This window comes from Carya illinoinensis, chromosome 15 (genome assembly GCF_018687715.1).
Source record: "Carya illinoinensis cultivar Pawnee chromosome 15, C.illinoinensisPawnee_v1, whole genome shotgun sequence".
Taxonomy (NCBI): Eukaryota; Viridiplantae; Streptophyta; class Magnoliopsida; order Fagales; family Juglandaceae; genus Carya; species Carya illinoinensis.
This window is the reverse complement of record NC_056766.1, coordinates 43,941,367-43,966,998: the sequence shown is the minus strand read 5'-3', so window position 1 is coordinate 43,966,998 and position 25,632 is coordinate 43,941,367. Positions and strand designations below refer to the sequence as shown.

Genomic DNA, 25,632 nt, shown 5'->3' with positions numbered 1-25,632 from the left:
ATGCATGTGATTAATTTACATGATGAAAATGTATCATCCAAAGACGGGTCCATGAACTGCATGCCTTTTCCAGATTTCCACAGGTCATATGCCTGAAATATTTGAAGATTACCGATATATGAAATTATTCATGTAGCTCATAGTAATGCGAATTATGCTCAGCAGGAGAGAAAGACGGGGAGAGAGAGATGAAAGCAGTACGTGTTACACCAATATACATATTCTAGAAGGGTTAAATTTTCAGTCATAACATTACAACCGGCATTCTTCTGGCCACTTATGATCTGTAGTGGTAGAACTCCAAAGCTGTACACATCTGATTTACATCATACACTATTTGACAAGAATGCTTAAAAAATTGAATTAAACTTTGGCCATTAGAATACTTACTACGTTCCAACAACCCGACCAGTGTTTGCTTCATGTTCATCTTTTGTGAAAATTTTAGACATGCCAAAATCTGATATCTCAGGCTTCATCTTGTTGTCAAGCAAAATGTTGCTAGCTTTTAAGTCTCGGTGGATGATAGTGAATCTTGAGTATTCTTGGAGATACAGAAGCCCTTCAGTAATCCCTCCAATGCTAAGAACACGTCCATTCCAATCCAAAAGCAATCGTCTGGTAAGGTCTGCAACATCAATTTGAGCATAAAAAGACAGGTTAGGAGATTTGAGTCGATGCCAAGTACTACTCAGGGACCAAAATGCTAAGGTCTACTAGTTTTTAGGCTCAATATTTGCCTATTCTTTACTAATTGTCGTACTGTACTTAAATAAGCAGAAAAAAAATTCCTACCAAAAAGGTACAAGTCTAAGCTTTTGTTAGGCATGTCTCATAGATCAGCATTTGTTCATCCCTTTCAATGCAAAATCCCAAAACCCTCACAAGATTAACATGCTGCAGTTTTGCTGTGAGTATAACTCCATTCTTGAACTCCTCAAATCCCTGTTTAGCGCCTTTGGAAAATAATTTCTATATTTCCTGTCCATTTGCTAATACACCCTGCAACATAGACAGTACCCCAGCATGCTTAGTATATATATTCGACCAGCAGGCTCATAATTCCAAGATAGACTTTCCTATTTCCAAAATAACAAATCATTGCCTAATCACATGCGCGCGTGTATATAATTATATATATAACCCAAATATCAGAAAAGTTTACCTTGTAAACGGGACCAAAACCACCTTATTTTCAAATGAAAATCATTTTGTAGCCTTCTCAATATCTTTATAACTAAAGACCTGCAGACCATGAACGTTGATATTAACCTCAACAGCAGCTGCTATATTGTTGTTGACTTTGGCTTCTTGTTCTTTAGCTGCTTCCACCATCCGTAAGTATGACCGAGGCAATCAAAGAGAGAAGAAAGCCTTAAAATGTCAATTTTTTTTCATTTGTTGAAACATTGAGCAGAAGCAAATAATCATTAAAGGCGCCTGGTCTACTTATAACTGGTACAAGAGAATTTACCTCTTGATTTCAGCCTTCTCCTCCTTAAATAACATGCCGAGAAGACTATAAGGAGAATAAATATAATAGCTGTTGGAACCAAAATGCTCAAGAGTAATCGCCACAGTTGCTTCTGATTTTTATCACCCCTAGGATCCTTGTTATCAACCGTTTGAGCTGAATCTGGATTCCTATAAGTCATATAGTTTTATCAAACCTCTGGTACATATTGGGAAATAGTAGATCAGAAAATGGTTTTTAGATTATTGAATAATAGAATACTTTGCAGTTAATTCTATATATGAAGACGTACATATCAATGAAATTAAGGACAAAACCAGACAAAACATCAGAAAGGCAGTAAAACTATTTTCTCCAAATCAGTGGTGAGGAATAGATATGACTGATGAGGAGACATGGATTCCTACCTGCAGTTAGATAAAGCACCCAATCCACGTCGTTGGCTACATGCATGGCGTAGTTGTTGAAGATTAAACTTGATTTATTGCAAGAGGCCACAATTTATTAAGTTGATCATTTACAAGAGATGTGAAAACTGGAAAAAGTTTCTTTTCATTGTACCTAGGTGTGTACCGTCTAGTAAATCTGAATGGCCATAAATGTCATTAATTTAATTTCCAGAATTTTCTTTTGGTTCTATATATTGATGTACTGAAACAATGTTTGTGGGAATGAGAAAAACAGAGTATTGACGTACAGAGTGCTTCTTTCCTCTTCTTCTATCGTTTCGTCCCTATCTTGATTCCAACAGTAGTAACCTAGCAGCCCCATTTCCTTGGCATAGGAAACCTTATTTTTTATAGCTTCAACATCATCAAAACTAATAAAAGTTGATCCAACTATGCAATAATTCATCACATATGTAGCATTATACATGAAAGCAACCCCATATCTCTGAATATAAAGTTGTTTGATATCTTTGTAGGGCACGATTCCTCGAGGTGAAATTGCAGGGCCAGTGGCTGGAAAGTGGCCGGTGCACCTATAGCATTGTCCTGGGGATTCTTAAGCGTCCACGCATAGCCAAAGAAAGGCAACCGGCCAAGACCAACTTTTTAGCAGATAGTCCCCTAGCAATCCATGCCCTCGTGCCAAAATCGGTATTAATCTCGCTCGTAGGATGTTGCAAAGCTGCACGAGGATGCGTAATGTTTGCCCGAGAACGCGCGTTCTAGTTATAAGCATAAATATTCAGCCCATTCAAGTCTCTCTGCATTGACTCAATGGGGAAAGAAACAGAACTTAAAACTGGTGAGTAATGAGCTGTAGCAGTCAATATCAGTTGGGGTTGGCTAGAGTTTTTAGCCTCAGACTCTAGAGCCACTCGCCACTCTTCAAAGAGGGTGGCCATGTTGGCCACATCAGAGCTTGTGTTTGGCCAAATCCAGCTGAGGTCTAGGCCCTGAAAGCCATAGAGTCTTGCTGTTTTTATTGAAGAGTCAATGAAAGACTTTCTACCCACAGAAGTATTGGCCATCTGTGAACAGCTCGAAGCGTATTCGCATTCGTTTCCACTCCAATGGAGAGAAGGGTAGTGATTGAAGGGTTCTTTTGTTTGACAGTGTTCTTGAAGACGAAGAGGTAGAGCTCATCTGTGGACGAAAGGGATAGCTGGATTGTTGAAGTGTTAATTTTGGCATAAGCACAAATAAGATGAGTAAAGAGCTCTGAATTGATGTCAGAAATAGGCAAATTTGTGGTGGTAATCCAGTAACCGGCCGCTTTCACCCAAGTTTTTGATTCTGAGGGCTGAAATATTAGAGATAGGAAAGTCATGTAAAAGAGGATCAGAAAAATTTTAGATGGCATTGTGGAATGCATTTAGGAGAGAGATCATCAAAATTGCAGAGATTGATGCAGGTGCTAAAACTAAGCGGCAATATTGAAGTCTTTAAATATATAGTTTGGTTGAGTTGATTGATGAATGATTGACCTTTTCGTCTTCCTTTTGAGCCGTCATTAATAAGACTCGAGTCCCGCTTGGACCAGTCCAAGCGGTTGAAAGAGAAGACAGTACTCTTAGCAATGTAGAAGAAGATCAGTTTTACCTATAGACATGGATTTGATTAAACAAAAGTAGCAGATCTAACATCCATTAAATGAATTATCACCCCCTAATTAGACTTACATTAATATCTTTATTCATTTCCTGACGTACTGTTAATTTAAGAGGTTTTATTTTAATGTGGCGTTAGAAATTAAAAGTCTTACCGTCTTAGTCAAGTTAATTGATATTTTGGTATTACATGGTGGGTTTTAAGAAATAAGAAATGCTATATATAAAATCTTCAGTCTAGTATGTAAGTTTCGATCGCTTACTCACTCTAAAAATTCAGTCATTAAAAAAATCATTTGTCCAGGCAAGTCCATATTTTAAGGTTTGCCCGCCTTAAAATTGTAAATATCATTTCTCTTAAGAAATATTATTATTAAAAGGAAAAATTAATCTAAAAGGAATGTAAAGTATAGTTATAATTAGCTGCCCATATTTTCTTCCCATAGTTGGGAATGATCTTTAAGGAATTTAAAGCAAAGGTTGGAGTACCAATCAAATGGTTGTCCTTAAAAAATGTCACTGTGATCAGAAATCACATTAGATTGGTGCATATATTAATGCATAGTTGTGCTTGCAACTAGATTTTTTCTTGATAATATTTATGTAGACCAATTATGTAACCCCCCAACCCCCAAAAAAAAAGGATGTATCGACTTTGTTACACTCAAACGGCTGGCCTGTATTTTCTTTGTCTTGATCAAGCGAGACCGGACCTACAATTACTTAGATTTTTTTCTATTCTATAACGTCACCCAGTCAAATGGTTACTCATATGATTAATTCATTGATTTGAATGGGTATCTGGACAAGTTCTCGATTTGGTGAAGAACATCACAGACTTTTTTAAATGGTGAAGATATAATAATGTTAAAGAACATTCAACCGGACTCATCAGTACCGATTCCGATTCGTTTTAACGGAGTCGGAGTCTGATCAAATTCTGGATAAGTTAATAGAGTTTGAGTCGGATTTCTTGGATAGTGCTCACCCCTGATAGCCCTAATTATTAGAGCTTGGCGTTTAAAGATTGTGTGGCTGCCGGATTATATATAACATACATATATAACATTTGAGGTCGATTTAGTTTATAAATTATATAACATACATATATAATAATAGTCTAATTTATTTATTTTTTGACACATGGGGAGGTGGGATTCGATCATTGGTTTTCTTAGTGAAAAATCAAGATGTACTTGCTAGCCTAGATTAATTTGAAAGATGATCGATTTTAATAAATATTATTCAATTTGAAATTTTAAAGATATTTGATATTTCCGCTTCTTTCCTAGCTAGCTAAGTTACCATTTGTTTCTATAATTAATAATTGTAATATGTATGTCAAATCATTTCTTCTTTCTTCTCTATGTGCTTACTAATGAGTTTAAAATGTGTTTAACTAAGTGAAGGTCCTGTGGCTTGATCTGGTTCCCTGAAGCTTTAAGTCATCATTTATACAAGCACGTGTGAAGCATGTGCTGTGCAATCTGAAGAAGTGATCCGAGCCGCTGGGTGTGAGACACTTGTCGCAGATCTGGTGCACCATATATATATACCAACTTCTGTGTTGTAACCCTAAGGCAGACTCATTGTGTATCGGCTGTAAAATCAGAGAGGCAGAGAGGGAGAGAAGGGGCGATTGTTCTAGGGTTCTTTTCTAGGGCTTGCTTTGAGTGAGAAATCCGTTCGATTTCTATGTGAGAAAGAGGGGGTTTTGTATCACCATGTACTGAGGCTTCTCTGTGATTATTGGTTTATCAATAAAGGATCTCTGAGGCCATTCCTGCCGTGGATGTAGACCATTAGGGTCGAACCACGTATCTCGGTATGCTCTTTCTATGTTTTACTTATTTTTCTTATTTCATTGTTCATGCTTATTTCCTTGCTAATTTCTGGTATATTTGCTCTCGGTTACTTTGTTGATTCTTGCATATATTGGATCTGGAAGCTGCTATATATTCTTGGATAGATCTGTGTTGGTATTCTGCTGGTTTTGTGGACATGGTTGATAACAGAGTGGTTATTGTGAATCTTGTGCATTTCAGTTTTGAATCAAGAAACAGTAATACACTTGTTGAGTTTTCTGAATTGAAACATATAAGGTTTTGTTATCTGTCTTGAATTTCTTTATTAATAATCTTGGCAATATATTTGTAACTATAAAACACAAGTTTTATAACAATTGGTATCTAGAGCCTAGGTTCATGGGGACCATGAGATTTGATATAGAGAAATTCACTGGTGAAAATGATTTTGGCCTATGGAGAATCAAGATGAGAGCACTGCTAGTCCAACATGGACTGCAGGATGCTCTCCTAGGTGAGAAACAGAAGGGCTCTTCCTCGAAAGAGGAAGATAAGGGGTCTGTCCAGAGGAACATTCTCCAGAAAGTCCATAGTGCCCTAATCCTCTCTCTTTGGGATAAAGTCCTGAGAGAGGTGGCTAGTGAGGACACGGCTGCAGGCATTTGGCTGAAATTAGAAAACCTATATATGACAAAGTCTTTAGCAAACAGATTACACAAGAAAACAAAACTGTATACCTTCAAGATGACCCCTGGGACTCCAATAGGACAGCACCTAGATGAGTTTAACAAAATAATATTAGACTTAGCTAATATAGACATTAAGGTGGAGGATGAGGATCAGGCCATCCTCTTGATGAGTTCTTTGGACTCATCATACCTAAGTCTAAAAGAAACCATGATGTATGGTAGGGACTCTTTGACACTTGATGAAGTACAATCTGTACTTCATACTAGGGAACTTCAAAGTAGGGGAGATACCAAACAGAATCATGGGGAAGGCTTGTCTGTCAGGGGTAGAACAGAAAAGAGAGAAAGGAAGGGCAAAAATGAAAATAAGAGATATAGGTCTAAGTCAAAGGGGAAACAATTCAAATGTTTCCACTGTCACAAGGAAGGGCATTTTAAGAAAGATTGCCCTGATAGGAAAAATAATCCTGGGAATAAAACCAAAGAGGCAGGGGATGCCTCAGTGGTTTTAGAAGGGTATGAGAGTGCTGAGGTACTCACAGTGAGTGAGGTTGATTCAAAAACAGAATGGATAATGGACTCTGGATGCTCTTTTTATATGTGTCCAGTAAGGGAGTGGTTTGAGACATTCTCTGAACAAGAAGGGGGACATGTAATTCTAGGTAACAACAAGTCCTGCAAAGTCATGGGAATAGGGTCAGTTAGACTTAAAATGCATGATGGAATTGAAAAGGTTTTAAGTGAAGTTAGATACATACCTGAGTTAAAGAGAAATTTAATTTCTCTTGGTATGCTTGACTTGGCAGGTTATTCTTTCAAATCTGAGGCAGGGGTACTTAGAGTTACTAAGGGTTCCCTAGTTATTATGAAATGAGAAATAAAAAATGGGTTATATACACTACTTGGGAAAACAGTAGTTGGGGAAGCATCCCTAACTCAAAACATAGTAGAGAACAAAGCTGTACTATGGCATAGGAGGCTTGGGCATGTAAGTCAAGGGGGGCTTTTAGAATTACAAAAACAAGGGCTGCTGAGTGATCCAAACCTAGGAAACTTGCCTTTCTGTGAAGATTGTATCTATGGAAAGGCAAAGAGGGTTAGTTTTAAGTCAGCAACCCACAACACTAAGCAAACCCTAGATTATGTTCATTCTGACCTATGGGGACCAGCAAGAGTAAATTCACATGGTGGGGGAAGTTATTTTCTCTCTCTAGTGGATGACTACTCTAGGAAGGTTTGGATTTACATCCTTAAAAACAAGAGTGACACCTTTGAAAAGTTCAAGGAGTGGAAGACCCTTGTGGAGAACCAAGTAGGTAGAAAACTCAAGATCTTAAGGACTGACAATGGTCTAGAGTTTCTCTCAAATGAGTTTAACATGTACTGTCAAAAGGAAGGAATTCTTAGGCATAAGACAGTGAGGGAAACCCCACAACAGAATGGCTTAGCTGAAAGAATGAATAGAACCATTTTGGAAAGGGTAAGGTGCATGTTGTCAAACTCAGGGCTGCCCAAAACATTTTGGGCAGAAGCTGCCACTACTGCTGTACATCTTATTAATAAGTGTCCTTCATCAGCCATAGGTTTCAAAACTCCTCATGAGTTATGGTTTGGAAAACCTCCAAAGTATGACTACCTAAGAGTTTTTGGATGTGTTGCTTATGCACATTCAAAAACTGACAAGTTGGAACCTAGGGCACTTAAGTGCATCTTTATAGGGTATCCTGAAGGTGTTAAGGGTTACAAGCTGTGGGTAGATGGACCAGGAAGATATAATAGCATAGTAAGCAGGGATGTGACTTTTAATGAGTCACAAATGGCTCGGGTATAGGGAGAAAGGGTAGACCAAGAAACTGTCAAGTCCCCAAGAGGATCTCAGATTGAGGTGGAGCAAGTAAAGGCCCAATCTAAACCTAAAATTGGGGAAAGTAATCACCCTGAGGAAGAAGACTCAGGGGACATGGCTCAAGATGGAGCTAACTCCTATAATCTAGTAAGAGATAGGCAAAAGAGAGTTATTAAACCTCCTATAAGGTATGGACAAGCTAATTTAACTATGTATGCCTTAACAATAGCTGATGAAATAGTTAATCAGGAACCTAAAACTTATAAAGAGGCAATGGCTAGCAAGGATTCCCCCAAATGGATCCTTGCTATACATGAGGAAATGGAATCTCTAAATAAAAATAAAACCTGGGTTTTAGTGCCTAAACCTAGAGGGGTTAAGCTGGTTGGATCCAAGTGGATCTATAAGAAAAAGGAAAGCATACCAGGGGTAGAAGGGACCAGGTATAAGGCTAGATTAGTAGCCAAAGGATTTACACAGAGGGAAGGAATTGATTTCAATGAAATCTTCTCTCCTGTGGTTAAACACAGCTCCATTAGGCTACTGCTAGCCTATACAGCCTTTGAAAACTTGCATTTAGAACAGTTAGATGTTAAAACTGCTTTTCTGCATGGAGAACTTGAAGAAGAAATTTATATGCAGCCTCCTGAAGGTTTTACCAAAGAAATTAAAAATAACCAAGTGTGTCTTCTTAAAAAATCTTTGTATGGTCTCAAACAATCACCTAAACAGTGGTATAAGAGATTTGATACACACATGATTAATAATGATTTTAAAAGGAGCTGCTATGATAGTTGTGTCTATTACAAGGAAGAAAAGGGAATATTTGTTTATCTCCTATTGTATGTTGATGACATGCTGGTAGCTTGTAAGGACATTGTTTTAATTGATCAAGTTAAAAGCATGCTAAAATCAGAATTTGAAATGAAGGAATTGGGTCCTGCTAAGAAAATTCTAGGAATGGAAATTGAAAGAGATAGGAATGCTGGTTTACTTTACTTATCTCAGAAAAATTACATTTCTAAAATTCTCAACAGATTTGGTATGGAACATGTTAAGCATGTAGCTACACCCTTAGGACAACATTTCAAATTGTCAATAGATCAAGCCCCTAAAACAGACTCTGATATTAGTTTTATGCAACAAATCCCTTATGCTAGCATGGTGGGAAGTATAATGTATGCTATGGTTTGTTCTAGGCCTGATCTAACCTATGCAGTGAGTGTAGTTAGTAGATTTATGGGGAATCCAGGAAAACCCCACTGGCAGGCCATTAAATGGGTATTAAGATACCTGGCTGGTACTACTAACTTGGGTCTTACTTTTGGGAACAATGTGAAAGAGGGTTGTGAGTTGGCTGGTTTTGTAGACTCTGATTTTGCTGGGAGCATAGATACTAGGAAGTCTTTAACTGGATATGTATTTACTGCTTTTGGGGGGGCTATTAGCTGGAAATCACACTTACAATCTGTGGTGGCATTGTCCACCACAGAAGCAGAATATATAGCATTGACAGAAGCTATTAAAGAGGCCATATGGTTAAAGGGGATTGCAAGTGAATTAAATATTTTTAGTGGTAACATCATAGTGCATTGTGATAATCAAAGCACACTTCACTTAGCTAAAAACCAAGTTTTTCATGAGAGGTCTAAACACATTGATATACGGCTTCATTTTGTAAGAGATGTTATAGAATCCAAAGTAGTAGGTGTGGAAAAGGTCTCAACTGAGGATAACCCCTCAGATATGATGACCAAGTCTGTCCCATGGTCAAAGTTCAGACACTGTCTGAACTTAGTAGGTATGGAGTCAAGAGTCAGTCCCCATTAGGGGGACAGTGCAGGAATGGGCCAATGATGAGGGTCATTAAAAACACCAGGCAAGAAAATGTTTTGCCAAGGTGGATATTTGTAATATGTATGTCAAATCATTTCTTCTTTCTTCTCTATGTGCTTACTAATGAGTTTAAAATGTGTTTAACTAAGTGAAGGTCCTGTGGCTCGATCTGGTTCCCTGAAGCTTTAAGTCATCATTTATACAAGCACGTGTGAAGCATGTGCTGTGCAATCTGAAGAAGTGATCCGAGCCGCTGGGTGTGAGACACTTGTCGCAGATCTGGTGCACCATATATATATACCAACTTCTGTGTTGTAACCCTAAGGCAGACTCATTGTGTATCGGCTGTAAAATCAGAGAGGCAGAGAGGGAGAGAAGGGGCGATTGTTCTAGGGTTCTTTTCTAGGGCTTGCTTTGAGTGAGAAATCCGTTCGATTTCTATGTGAGAAAGAGGGGGTTTTGTATCACCATGTACTGAGGCTTCTCTGTGATTATTGGTTTATCAATAAAGGATCTCTGAGGCCATTCCTGCCGTGGATGTAGACCATTAGGGTCAAACCACGTATCTCGGTGTGTTCTTTCTATGTTTTACTTATTTTTCTTATTTCATTGTTCATGCTTATTTCCTTGCTAATTTCTGGTATATTTGCTCTCGGTTACTTTGTTGATTCTTGCATATATTGGATCTGGAAGCTGCTGTATATTCTTGGATAGATCTGTGTTGGTATTCTGCTGGTTTTGTGGACATGGTTGATAACAGAGTAGTTATTGTGAATCTTGTGCATTTCAGTTTTGAATCAAGAAACAGTAATACACTTGTTGAGTTTTCTGAACTGAAACATATAAGGTTTTGTTATCTGTCTTGAATTTCTTTATTAATAATCTTGGCAATATATTTGTAACTATAAAACACAAGTTTTATAACAATAATAATAAAGGTTTAGATTAAATCACCGGTACTTCGATCATAATCAAGTAAAAAATAGAATACAATTAAAATTTTATTAATTTTGCCCGGTGTATATGTATTCTCTTTGAATATTAATAGTTGAGCTCACAATTAAAAAATAGAATTTTTTTAAATGAATTTTATTTTATTTTTTAAATATTGAATGCGTGAGATTTACACTTTATAACTGTACGTACATTAATCATTTTCCAATTTTTGAAAGTGGTCTTTTTCGTTTTTGTTCATGTGCAACATCGGCCAATATTATTTTAACTAATTTTTCATTTATTCATTTAAATAGTTTTAAGTCTTTCAACTATTAATTTATTATTGGTATTTTTTAACGATTAATTTATCTTTTTGATCAAATAAAACGAATCAAAATTAAACATAATTTTATACATCTTTGAAACATATTAAAATGGAATATATCAGCTAAATTTCTTATATGATTTCGTGCATGGTCAGTGACAAGTAATAAGAATTAAAGTCAGTATACTATATATAAGTAGAGAAATATTGATACCCTTAATTACAACGGAATTACCATCCATTTATTATTCTTAATAATATAATATTGCTTTAATATTTAAATCCATCAAATTAAAATGAAAGTCAAACTAAAATTTCGAAAAATATAATATATATATATATATATTAATCTATAGTTGTTGCTTTGAAATCTTTGGCCTGGTAGTTGGAACGCATCCACGATGATCATGATATGTTGTTATATTTATCCTTGAACATGTTAATTAAGTTGTATTAATTACAGTTGTTGTGAAGCTATCATCAATGCATATCTATATATATATATATATATATATATAATTGGCTTCTCATGAAATGGGTACGTTGTTAATTAACAATGGGTGGAGAATATTAATATTTCCATTTATCAATATATATTTGTCAACACATGCATGCGTACTATATATATATATATATATATATTTGAATAATGTTAGATATAATTTTAAAATGTGTAAATTTCGTACACTTATTTAAAAAAATGCAGGATCTATTATTAAAAACTAATTTTTTCATATAGATTCTGATTTATCATTTAAAAAATAATACGTGAATTTTGCATAATTTAAAATTATAAATATCTTTTCTCTATATATTTAGGGTAAGTAGTGGCCGGCATGGCATATTCTTTAAGATTTGTAATCTTATTTTATTGCGTCTAATATAAAAAAAAAAAGAAAGAAAAAACCGGATTAATTAGTTGGTAGGTCCGTATGTGTAGCACTGCAAATTAAATAAAAATAAAAATAAAAATAAAATGTGATAAGCTTCGCACGATCCATGGTCTAAAATAAGACAGCATTCTTACGTGGAAAATATTGGAAAATTACGAATTGCACACTCGTCAATTAATCAACCCTTTCAATACGCAACAATACAGTTTTCTGGTGCTGTCCTTGGAAAAGATGTTTCATCAACTTCACACCAAACTCGTCTTTCGATAGGAATGTTTGGCATCATTTATTGGACAAATTTCGTCTCAATCGTAAAACATACAGAAAAATTGTCAGGGTCCTGTGGTGGCAATTACTGAAAGGGCCACGCGGCTAATAATATCATGCATGATTTCATTGACTTGGACCGGACTTCCTAGCGTCCCTTCATATCAAAGCCTAATTCAATTTGTACGGTTCAATTGAGAAATCGTATACATTTCTCATGAAGCAGATCTTATCAAACTCTGGTAGCAGATACAACTTGCTTTCCTTCCATGGCGTCCGTGAGCATAATCCTCCTCTTGACAGTATTTGTTACTTTACATTTATCCCGTTCTAATGCTCAAACTTGGATTAAAGCCGGCTACTGGTATGCTGGCAGTGAAAACCCCATTCCCGACATAAATTCTGCCTTGTTTACACATCTTATATGTGCCTTTGCCGATGTCAACTCCTCCAACTACCAGCTTTCCATCCCCTCAGCAAATCAACAATACTTCTCCAACTTCACCAATATTGTCAAACGCAAGAACCCATCTATAGTCACAATTCTGTCTATCTGGAATGGACAAGCTCCCACGGCTCAATCCATCTTGGGTGACAAAGTGAACACTTCAGTACTACTGTCTTCAATGCTCAACCAATCTTCCCACAGAAAGTCTTTCATTGAATCTTCAATCAGAACAGCAAGACAACATGGGTTTCAAGGCATAGATTTATTCTGGCTTTGGCCTAATACCGCCTCAGACATTACCAACATGGGAGTTCTGTTGGATGAATGGCGAGCTGAAGTGAATTCTGAAGCCAGAAACACTGGACAAGCACAATTGATATTGATGATGGCCCTTCGCTATTTGCCAACTTTTGAATTTGGGACATACCCGATTGATTCAATACGAAGAAATATGGACTGGGCACATGTTATAGCATATGACTATCATCTGCCTACGAAGGAGAAATTTACACACGCTCATGCTGCTTTATATGATCCATCAAGCCATGTTAACACTGATTATGGTATAAGGGACTGGTTGGCTAAAGGATTTCCAGCAAACAAACTGCTTTTGGGTTTGCCTTACCACGGCTACGCTTGGGCACTTGTGAATCCCAAAGAAAATGCAATTGGTGCACCATCATCAGGGAAGGCAGAAACAGCAGATGGAAGCATGAGTTACTCGTACATCAAGGGGTACATCCAAAGTTATGGTGCTACACCTATATTCAATGCTACTTATGTTGTGAATTACTGCATTATTGGATCCACTTGGATTAATTTCGATGACGTGGAGGCTATCAGAACTAAGATTGCTTATGCAAAGGAGAAGAAGCTACTTGGCTACAATGTGTTTCTGGTCAGCAATGACGACAATTGGGTGCTTTCTCGAGCAGGTACCTTAAAAATTATGTTTTTTGTTTTGGCCTTCTGCTGTTTTGTGAATCTGTTCATCAAGAAATGGAAGAAAATGGTAGGTGAAATTCCCATAAAAATTACAACAAAATAAGATACTCTTCACGACTTCGCTGATTCATTCAAACATAATAGAGCTTATGCTTTGTTTTTTTCTACTTAAATTTTCATTTAACTCGTGAATTGTCCTGTTTGAGAAAATGAATTCTTCTAAGGCTTGTGACGATTTAATGGCCTGTTTTTCAGAATTTCTCAGATAGTAGGTGGCAAATCATTAGTTTAGGATTTTGGCTCTAAGATCTTCGAATCAGCCTCATATCGTAGAGTTATCGGTCAGGCCATTTTTAGTAACTCAAGACCACAGATCTTTCATAGCAGAAGTGGTAGAACTTTTCACTTAAGAGAGAGCTTGTATGTAACTCGAGTATATCCACCCCTATTTTTATCCAAGTTGGAGGCAACTCTCTTGTGGTGCTCTGGTAAGTTGGAGATTTACCCTGTTTATTGCCTAAGCTTTTGTTGGGTACTAAATCTGAGAAATTGTCTAAAACCTTGGTGGGTGGCAGCTATACTGTAAAAGTAGTATAAATGCATTTGTTAATTTTCTCAAAGAAATTTCAAAAAGTTTTGTTTATGTAAAATATTTTTTTATTATTTTTTGGACTGCATTGACAGCTCAAGAGGAAGAAAATGGACATGGAAACAAGCGAAAGTTATTGTTAACAGTTCTACTTCCAGTAGCTTTGATCATTATCCTTTTAGCCTTCATGGTGTGCTACCTACAAAGCAGAGTACTGGAGCCAAAAGGTATGCATCATCAACTTTAATAGTTCGCCACTAATAACAATGGAAAGAACATATTTTGCCTTTTGTAAGCATGACATCAAGAGATCTACAAATGATTTCTTTTTTCTTTGTCATCTTTGGTTTCAGGCAAATTTCTTTTCGGCAGAAGAGGTCTATCTGGGCCAATAACCAATCCATCAGCTGCTGAAAATCCTGATGGCAGTGTTCCTCATCTGCAAGCATTCAGCCTCTCCAGCATCACAGAAGCCACAAACAATTTCTCAATTGCAAACAAGATTGGAGAAGGTGGTTTTGGCTCTGTCTACAAGGTAATGAGTGGCTTCAGTGCTTGTTCCTTTACAAGAAGTAATTAAATAGGAATACCATGAAATTTTGAAGGTGAACTCTCTGATTCTAAGGTAAATCTAAAATGGTGAATGTAGCCTACGTAGTTCAATTGCCAACTTTACATATAAAAAGGAAAATTCAGGCACTTGGATATCCGAGTCTTGAATGATTGGAAACTTGTTATAATCAATCTAAACCAATAAATCGGCCAATGACTGTCCCACAAAGTCAATGCCATCTTGGCACTATTTAAGAATTAACAAAATGAGCATGTATTTACCATATACATTCTGTTGAGTGGTACCAAGTCTGCTGCATTTGTAGAGTGTGAATACAGCCTTTGGGCAGGTGTGTGTTGAGCTTGGGAAAAAGCAATAACATTCCTATGCATATGAAATATTAGCTGTTGCTATAGCTTAGAAGACATTGATAACCATGTGTTCATTTTTTCCAGGGCATGTTACCTAGAGGACAGGAAATAGCTGTGAAGAGACTGTCAAAAACTTCTACTCAAGGACATGAAGAGTTCACTAATGAGGTTACTCTTACCGCAAGACTTCAACATGTAAATCTAGTCAGAGTGATAGGGTTCTGCATCAAGAATGAAGAAAAGATGATAATCTATGAATACATGCCAAACAAAAGCTTGAATTTCTACCTCTTTGGTATGTCTTCCTTCTTTTGTTTTTAATTTTCTCTTTTATGTTTCCCTGGCGCATTTAGCTTTTTCTTATTTCATGATCATAAATGAGTTGAATTCTCAGTGAATTAAGTAAGATATCCTAGTTTGATACCACTATTAGTCAATCCGGGAAAAAGCAGAGGTGAAAATTTTAAGTACATAGGGTCATTAAAAGCCCTGATTTTCTTTTCCTTTGGTACATTTTTTTCCGTGTTTGACTAGTATTATTGTGGGTAACCACTTACTACTGAGGGCTCAAACTTTCTACAGATCCAACTGGAAGGAGTATCTTAGATTGGAGAAAACGTGTTCAAATCATTGAGGGGATTATTCAAGGGCTTCTATATCTCCAAGAATACTCAAATTTTACTATAATTCACCGAGATCTCAAAGGTAGCAACATTTTACTGGACAAGGATATGAATCCGAAGATATCAGATTTCGGAATGGCTAAACTTTTTGGAAAAGATGAGCATGAAGCAAACACAGACAGGATTGTTGGAACATAGTAAGTCTTCAACTTGTGTAGCTTTTTGAAAGCATTTCTCTTTGTTAAATTCTCAGCATCTCTGTTAACATATGCAATACAGTGGGTATGTTCCTCCGGAATATGTGAGAAAAGGTACATACTCCATGAAATATGATGTCTATAGTTTTGGAGTTCTACTTCTGCAAATCATAAGTGGCAAGAGGAATGACTGTTATTATGGCGTGAACGAGACATTGAACCTTCTTGAATACGTATGTAACTTCATTAAACTTTCTTATGATTTAGCTTTCTGCAACTCAAAGACTTTCTTTTGAAATATAAAGATAGAGAAATTAACATTGCATTATTTCAGGCATATGAGTTGTGGAGAGAAGGTGAAGGCATGAGGTTTATAGATCCATCACTTGATGATTCATCTTCGCCATGCAAACTCGTGAGATGCTTGCAATTAGCTTTGTTATGTGTCCAAGAAAATCCCGTGGACAGACCAACAATGTTGGAAGTTTATTCAATGCTTAAAAATGAGAATGGACCTATTGCCACACCCCAAAAGCCAGCTTTCTCCATTAAAACAGATGAGAGTATGGCGAGCAGTTCTACATCACAGCAAAGAAGTTGTTCAGCTGCAAGTTCACTAATTTCCCAAATAATAGCAAGATAAACAGGCTAGCTTTTGGTGGGAGACATGGTTGACTAAAGAGATATTTGTTTCTAACTTTAGTTTGTGTTGTCAATTCATGTTTGTAGGTTCAACCAATTTGGTTGTTTTTATTTATTCCAAGTACGATCTTGTCAAGTATATGATACTTAGTGCAATGTAAGGTTGGAATAAGAACTATAGTAACAAGTCGTACGTGTACCCATATGGACCCATCTCTGGATGATACACTAATTTCTTCATGTAAATTGTTGAGATGCCTGCAAATTGCTCTTTTATGTGTCCAGGAAAATGCAATCGATAGGCCAACCATGTTGGAGGTTGCTTCAATCCTAAAGAGCGAAAGCACTGCACATACATTTCCTAAATTGCCTGCCTTTTCTATCAAAGTAACGTTACATACAGTCTCAGAGTATGCAAGCGCCGTGTAATCATTTCAAAAAATAATGGGATTCAGTTTAAAAATTTACTGCAATGATAATATAAAATCAATACATATACGTACCAATGCATGCGTAAGATCTTCTCCCATTATGAAACTACATGTCAGAAAGAGTACCTCCATGCATGCTTAATTATCGAGCAACCATCTCGGAGATTGTTGTATCGTTGATAGAACAATTTTCTGGCTTCAATTTAAATTTGTTTTCCTCCTCTTCGTTTCTTTTCATAGAAAGAGAATTGATCTTTGCAATCATGTAGTTTCTACCAAGAACTTATAGTTTGAAGATCATGTCATCAAACATAAAAAGGGATCAAGCTACAGCTTGATCGTTTTCGCCATTGTATATATAATTTCCTTAAAGAAACTCTTTAGGCTCTAATTTGTGATGCCCGACAAAATTAGAATTATCATGACGTCTAGTTAATCAACAAAAACTAGATATTGAGATAGAGAAAAGATGCAAAATATCAATAAAATTCTGAAAAATATTGATTAATTATATAATTCAAAATTATTTTACAAATTAAGCCCACAAGTCAGATTTAAATAATTTCAAAATTCAAATTATCACGTGAATTTTTATAAAAAAGTAGAAAATTCAAATTATTGTATGAAAATAAATATGTAAGTAAACAAGAGCATGAAAATTAAATACTTAAGTAAAAGAATTCTGCCAAAAATTTGGGCAACATAAAAATCAAAAGAAAGTCTAACTGTATGTTATCAATAAGATAGAAGAGAGTTTGACTCCATAATAACTTGTCTCTTACATTATGTTATCAACTTAATATGTTAGCAATAATAATTTGCTGCCCCCTTAGTCTTATTTCAATATTTGGGATGACATTCTTCATTTCAAAAGTTCTTTTCAATTTGATATATTTCATGTATACAAAGAAGTCAAGGGAGTCTAACTTTATGTTAAAATAAGACAACATTCTTATATGAAAAATATTGAAAATTTATGAATTGCACACTCGTAAAAATCAGCCCTTTCAATAAGCAATTGCACACTCACAATTTATCACACTTCGACCCAATCGAGAAGTCACCACACTACCATTTCACTTTCATCTCATTATATAAGATGTAGTATATTTATCATCATTAAATGATCTTTTAATGGATGATTCTTTATTATTTAATTGGTGATAAATATGTCACATCTTATATAATGAGATGAAAATATAATTAAAATGTAGTGTATAACATTACTCTATTGTTAATAATTCTACTTAGCAGTTAGCAGAGTACTGGTGCCCAAAGGTATGTAGTGACACCCATGCCCCAAGCCCAGGCCCAAGCCCGCGATGAGGCAACTTGCTTTCAGAACAACGCCGTTTAGATAAGTTTTCTTCTTTTTCCCCCAACCCCAACCGTTACTGAAAAAGCAGTAGTTCTACCAATTACTACACCTAGAGGGGGGGTGAATAGGTGTAATTCAATTTTTATGGTCTTTTAGAAAAACAGTCAAACAAGCAGTTAATAAATAAATCAAATAACCCAAATAATTAACACATGATCTTGATCACAGAGTGGAAACTCATTTAAAGAACATCTTCAAAATTTAAAACCACTCCGGGTGTAAGCCACCACCTCAAATCCACTATAGAAAATAAGTTTGTTACAACCAATTTAGAGACACTCACAAAACCTTTGTAGTAGCTAAACTTGGCTTGCAACACCACAAATGACCCACCCGATCTCTACACGCATGTAGTGTCGGAACTCCGACCTTTCTATAGTTTTCCACGAGAACCTCTCGATCTCTGCATCAACAGCAGCTCCGGACTCTTCCAGCCAACGAATATGTCCACTTCAATAGACTCATGTAAAGATTGATTTCAAGTGTGGTGTGGTGGAGATGTGTTTATCCAAGAAAGAATCAACCAAATGGGGGAGAGGTTGCTCTAAAAAGTTCTTAGAGGCCCTTAGGGTTTTTGCTCTGATTCTCCACGCAGCAAACTGAAGAGAAGCTTTTCTATTTATAGTCCCAAGCAAAGGAGGCGCTCAAAACCCTAAATTTTAAGTGATCTGGAACATTGGCTCGAGCGAAGTGTCAAGCGAGGGTCAAGCAACACAATCTGTCTGAGTTCGCTCGAGTGTAGTGTTGAGCGAGGGTCGAGCGTACCTCAATCCTTTTTAAGGTTTATCGCTTCACACTTGTTACAACACTATTTTACACAGGTTTTCACAAGAATATGCCAATCAACTCATTTTTCCCTCAACAATCTCCCCCTTTGGCATTTCTGTGACAAAACCTCTAACCTATACATATGACCTAATCCTAGCGCACCCATCACTAGATTCATATTCTTGAACACATTGAAATAATTTTGCACACACTTATCAAACTGTTAAACGTACCCATACAAATATGCACAAAATATTGTTTGCAAATCACAAACCATAATTCATGAATAGACATGACAAGTACAGGTTTTAGAAAAGAAATATTTCATTAAACAATTAATCAGAAATTGAGTTCAAGAACAATTAGTCAAACAACAGCAGCTAACATGAGATACTAAAACCAAAAGATAAAACCAAAAGCTGTTGTTCCCAAAAAAAAAATGTGTTACTAACAACTAACACTACCCCTGAATTAGTACTAAGCTCCCCCTGAATTAGTACTAAACTACTCTCCCTTTTTGTCACAATTGGCAAAGGGTCTCAATCATCACCATTTGCAGGACTGCCACCATCATCATCATCATCATTAAGTTGCTCTTCGATATCGTTGAAGCGTTGGGTCACAAGCTGCTGCAGGTTATCAACTTTAACATCTAGGTTATGAACTTTAGCATCTAGGGTATCGAACCAGGGCATCAAGGCGGGCTAGGTACTCAAGAACTTGCTGAAGGCTGGGCTCGGTAGAACTGGGTGCCGAAGTGGATGGTGCTGAGCTAGACAGCTGAGAAGTAGATGGCCGAGAGCTCAAAGGCTGAGAGGAGGGAGCGGGAGGATGCTCAACAAGGAGAGCGTGCGGGGTGGTGTGAGCACGACTAAGTTGGACAATCCTATGACCAATAGGAGCCTTAAGTGCAATTCTAGGCTCCTGGGGAAGAAAAGCAACTGACTGGGAGAGGGCCAATCAAATGGCAAACCAGTCCATGTTTTGGGGGACTGAAAAGCCTCAAGAATGACCTGACAAAGAAAACTCCCTAGATCAATGGAGACACCATTGATCAAGGCATATAGAAGAGCGGCACAATCAAGACCCACATCACTCTGATGACCAGTAGGATATAGATTAATAAGAAAAATCCTATTAAGAATGAGATAGTCAGGTGTAAAAAGTACAGTCAAGAGAGGTGACTTCCCTTACCAATTACTAGCCCGACCACAGAGATATCCAACAATGACTTGTGGACTGGGAGGAGATGTCCGTGTATAGGGATACACCGGGTGCGACACACGAGGGGCATTTAGCAGGTCTGCTATCATGCCCAGAGTCACCTAGAAGAGAATGTTCCGAAGACTAACCTCAAAAGAGCCATCATCAGAGATGGCATGAATATTGGAGTAAAAACTCCTGAACCAACTCCACAGAAGGAGTGGGATGACCAGTGGTCAAGGCCTGTCACTGGCAAGACTCAAAGATGCGTGGAATGATGGTCTCAGTAAGCTCACCTAGAGAGACGTCAAGCTCGACTATAGGAGTACGATGAGAGAAGTTCTAAGTATACAACTCCTGTGCCCGAGCATTATGGAAATGAGCTTGGGCGAGAGCAGGGGGTTGTGGCGAGGACGAACACATCGAGACATGGTTTTTGGCTGTAGACAGAGTCAGTGACGTTAGACAAGGCTAAAGGTAATGGGAAGACCTGATGAATGCATGTCTAATATGTCAAATGCATGATGATGATAAAATCCAAAACTTGACCTCCCTAAAGTGCTTGATGTCTATACAGGCATTTCATCAAGCATGTGGTGAACATGCTAAACTAACCATGCCAACCATGCTCAAACAACCATGCCAAACATGCCAACCAACCATGCTAATGAAAAAGACACACAAAACAATTTTGCAACCCAACTAAGTCAAGGTTGGGGTTTTTTTTCAAAAAACAATGCAAGACCCATGCCCCTTCTAAATACAAACCACCTTCATCACAATGCAATCTCAAGCCAAACGACGTCCCAACACTAGGATAGACATGAAATGAGTATGGGAACAATGCTATGCCAATGCATGATGAAAATGAGAAGCCAAACTTCATTGAGGCATTTCACCAAACACTTGGAGTGCATCCAGGTGAGAAACAAGTGCAAAACTCCTTGGGAGTTCCAAGAGCCTCCTAAATGCAACCAACCAAGAACCCAACAATCTTGGAATCCATTTGAGAGGATTCAACGAACCAATAATGCAACAACCCAAGCCTAATGATTCCCAAAATGCTATGAAAAAAAAATGGAATCCATGGGAAAATCATGAAACGCAATGAAATTCATAATCACAAGGAATACTTATCATGATTTTGAAGGAGATTTTGTAGGAGAAAGCAACTAGGAACCCACACGGAGAGAAGGGAAGAAAACCCAAAGAGAATCGCTCGAAAGAAGAAGAAAATTTTTTTTGGGAGAAACCGTGCAATGCTCGAGCGGTTGGGGGTTTTTATAACAGGCCTTCGCTCGAGTGGACTTAAACCCTCGAGCGGCCTGTCGAGCGGTGTTCACTCGAGCTAGGTCGAGCGAGATCTCTAGAATTGCATTTTTGCCCAGTTTTTTAAACACAACACTCACATGGCTTTGACAAACACTGGGAAAGTCAATTTTCAAACCATAAATACATATCAAATGTAGAGGAGTATCATATTCTCACAAAACACATAGGTAATAAAAAAACAAAGTATCACAAGTAATATAGACAACTGTGTCTATAACGGTCCTTGCTCAATCAAGAAATTTCAACCGAAAAGCGTGAGTGGGGTTGGGCTGAACAAGAAACCATAAATGCTTGTGAAGCTCTTCCAAGACATAGAAAGTCAAACCCAATGCTGCTAGGACCTGAATCTTTCTGTTTTAATACTTGTTTCAGTATGTTCAATAAACATAAAACTTATTATATTTACCCCTTTTTTTAATTTTTATAGCATCAACATCTTTTCTTTTCCTTTTGATATTTGCATATGAGAACCATGATGAGGTCGTCTAGCCCAAGGTCAATTCTGTTGTGCATGTAGAGCTTCCTAACACCTTTGATTGCCTCCCTAAAACTCACAAGTGGCGAAATGTCAATTGACCGAGATGAGAGTGAAGTGTGTGATGCTAGTCACAGATTACAATAGATACACATGTTCCAAACCTTTGTAAGTCATAGGTATATGATACAAATCTCAAAAGACACAAGTATCTAGATTTTTAGAAAAGACCGCACCACCATCAAACTCACAACCATGGATCACATGCATGGACAGCAATCAACGAAAATGAAACTAGACAACTAACAAACACAAAATAAACAACAACAACAAAAAATGCATGTAATGCATGTTTCAGCGCTCATGTCAAAGCACAAATACCAATAGCCTTTCTAAGTAATTCAAACCGAAGCCCATCCAAGGGTTTGGTAAAAAGGTCGGCTAGTTGATGTTCGGTGGGAACATACTCAAGAGTCACAACATGTGTTTCCACAAGTTCTCGAATAAGATGATGTCTAATGTCAATGTGCTTGGTCCTAGAGTGTTGGACAGGATTTTTTGAAATATTTATAGCACTAGTATTGTCACAATAAACGCTCATCACACCTTGGGAAATTCCATAGTCACATAGCATTTGCTTCATCCACAACAATTGTGTGCAACAACTCCCTGCAGCAATGTATTCAGCCTCAGCCATGGACATGAAAATTGAGTTTTGCTTCTTACTCATCCAGGCTACCAGGTTTGTCCCAACATAGAAACACCCACCAAAGGTGCTTTTCCTATCATCTGCATTACCTGCCGAATTAGCATCTGAATAGCCTGCAAGTTTAGTATTAGAGTCTCTAGAATACCAGATCTCATAGTTAACTGTCTCATTCACATACCATGCTCATCTCAAATTCATTTTCCATTTCATTAGCAAACTCAAGAGCCAGAGTGTCAATGGAAGATCCAAATACAATGTCATCCACATAGATTTGAGCAACTGTTATGTCTTCTCCAGCTTTTCTGATGAACAGTATCCTGTCAACACTTCCTCTCAGAAACTTACAATTTTCTAAATAAGAAGTTAGCCTTTCATACCAAGCTGTGGGAGCCTGTTTCAGACCATAAAGGGCTTTCTTCAACCTATAGACATGATTAGGGTATTTTGGATCCTTGAAACCCTTTGGTTGTTCGACGTAAATTTCTTCTTGGAGAATTCCATTCAGAAAGGCACTCTTGACATCCATTTGATAGAGTTTAAAACACATGTGGCAAGCAATGCTCAACAATATCTGGATTGATTCAAGTTTTGCAACCGAAGCGAAGGTCTCATCGAAGTCTATTCCTTCCATCTGGGCATACCCTTGAGCAACTAATCTTGCTTTATTTCTCACTATTGTTCCATTCTCATCTGCTTATTCTTGAAGATCCATTTTGTGCCTACCACATTGTGACTTTCTGGTCTTGGCACCAAGTACCACACATTGTTCCTCACAAATTGATTTATTTCATCATGCATCGCATTCAACCAATTCTCGTCATTTAAGGCTTCTTCGACCCTTTTTGGTTCAATTTGTGAGATGTAGCTTAAATGAGCCAATTGATTTATCACTTTCCTTCTTAGTCTCATCCCTTCATCTATGTTTCCTATAATATTTTCTTGAGGATGATTCAACTTTACTCTCGAAGAAGGCTCCTTTTGGCTACTCACCTTTTCATTTGAAGAGGAGTCCAAGTTTTCTTTTAGTGCATCAACATCTTCTATTTCAATTTCACTTGGTGAGTGAGATGGCTCATCCTTGTTCAATTTCTGTCCAGGAGCATCATTCACCACCACATTTATGGACTCTATTACAGTTCTGGTGCGCAGATTGTCACACCTATAAGCATGGTTGTTTCTAGAATATCCAAAAAAGATCCCTTCATCACTTTTAGGGTCAAACTTAGCCAAGTTTTTCCTATCTCTCAAAATGTAGCATTTGCTTCCGAACATCCTGAAGTACTTCACACTTGGTTTCTTTCCTTTCCACAGCTCATACGGTATTTTGGAAGTGCTTGGTCTTAGATAAACTCTATTCACAATATGGCACACTGTGTTCACAGCTTCTCCCCAGAAGTGGGTATGAACATTCTTACTATGTATCATGACTCGTATCATTTCTTGAATAACTTTATTCTTTCTTTCGATTACTCCATTTTGCTGTGGGGTGATAGGGGCAGAAAATTCTTGATTGATGTCCTCTTCATCACAGAAACTCTCAAGATTTGAATTGTTAAACTCTCTTCCATGATCGCTCCTAATTTTGACTATTACCTTTCCTTGCTCATTCTGAAGCTTTTTGCACAAGGTTCTAATCACATTAGGAGCTTCAGCTTTCTCCCTCATAAACTCTACACATAAATATCTGGTAAAGTCATCTACCATTACCAATATATATTTCTTTACCCCAGGTTTTCAGTTATAGAGGGTCCCATAAGATTAATGTGTAATAACTCCAATGGTTGTTCGGTCAGGATAGCCGTTGTTTTCTTGTTAGCTGTTCTAACTTGTTTTCCCAATTGACATGACCCATACACAGGAGTCTCCACTTTACCCAGCTCAGGCATTCCTACCACCATCTCTTTCCTGGCAATCTTGGACAGATTTTTATGATTCACATGTCCAAGTCTTTGGTGCCACAGGTCTGTAGCCTCACTCTTAGCACTATTGCAACTGTACTGAAGGCTATGAGTGATGCCATAACAATTGTCAGATGTCCTGGTTCCCTTCATCATACAGTTTCCATCATTATCTGAAACAACGCATATTTCTTTTGAGAAATGAACTTCAGCACCATTATCACACATTTGACTTATACTGAGAAGATTTGCTTTTAATCCTTCAACAAACAGCACTTCCCTCAAGACGGGTAGTCTAGGTATTTCAATTTCACCCCTTGCAATTATATCAGCTTTTCCACCACCTCCAAAAGTTACTGTTCCACACTTACACTCATTAACAGTTTTAAATAGACTTCTATCACCTGACATGTGACATGAGCATCCGTTATCAAGATACCACACATAGGTGTCTCTAGTCTTTAGAGTAATGTGTGCCACATGGCATGTGTTTCTTTCTCCAATTCTGAGCCACACCTTTCTAACTTTTGGAGAACCGCCCTTTTTGGTAGTCAACAATTGATCTAACTTGACATTTAGCATCTCATTCTGTCTAATTAAGGCCATGACTTGACTCCAAAGATTTAGATGCCCTCTTCTTGGCTGTCTATATCCATCTCTCATGAGATTCTTCCTAAGCTCATAGCAATTTGGTCGGATGTGGCCAGCCCTACTGCAATGGTGACAAATAGGACTTGCATTTCTATATCTTGGTTTCACGTGAGACAAAACACCCATCAGGACATGTGAAGATTTCTTACCCTTGTCAGATGGGTTAGCCTTCCCATTGGTAATTGATTCACAGACAAACACAATTTTCTTCTCATCTTTATGGGAGACCTTCGAGGTAGTTGCAGCCTCAGATTTCACTGTATCATATCCTAGTCCACTCTTGTCACTAGGG

At 37.4% G+C, this 25,632-nt stretch overlaps 2 protein-coding genes across 2 annotated transcripts; one reads left to right on the top strand and one right to left on the bottom strand.

Moving 5' to 3' along the window:
* Positions 1 to 2,039: 2,039 nt before the first annotated feature.
* Positions 2,040 to 2,951, bottom strand: LOC122296992 (class V chitinase-like). The gene is made up of 3 exons (XM_043106782.1): positions 2,658 to 2,951; positions 2,523 to 2,605; positions 2,040 to 2,456 (listed from the first exon to the last, which is right to left on the bottom strand). The coding sequence occupies exons 1-3, from the start codon at positions 2,949 to 2,951 to the stop codon at positions 2,111 to 2,113; spliced, it is 723 nt and encodes a 240-aa protein (XP_042962716.1). The 3' UTR covers positions 2,040 to 2,110.
* Positions 2,952 to 12,278: 9,327 nt separating this feature from the next.
* LOC122296492 (cysteine-rich receptor-like protein kinase 19) lies at positions 12,279 to 16,769 on the top strand. Its single transcript, XM_043106252.1, has 7 exons — positions 12,279 to 13,510; positions 14,205 to 14,336; positions 14,463 to 14,644; positions 15,118 to 15,328; positions 15,616 to 15,853; positions 15,936 to 16,086; positions 16,188 to 16,769. The coding sequence occupies exons 1-7, from the start codon at positions 12,397 to 12,399 to the stop codon at positions 16,494 to 16,496; spliced, it is 2,337 nt and encodes a 778-aa protein (XP_042962186.1). The 5' UTR covers positions 12,279 to 12,396; the 3' UTR covers positions 16,497 to 16,769.
* The last annotated feature ends 8,863 nt before the right edge of the window (positions 16,770 to 25,632 follow it).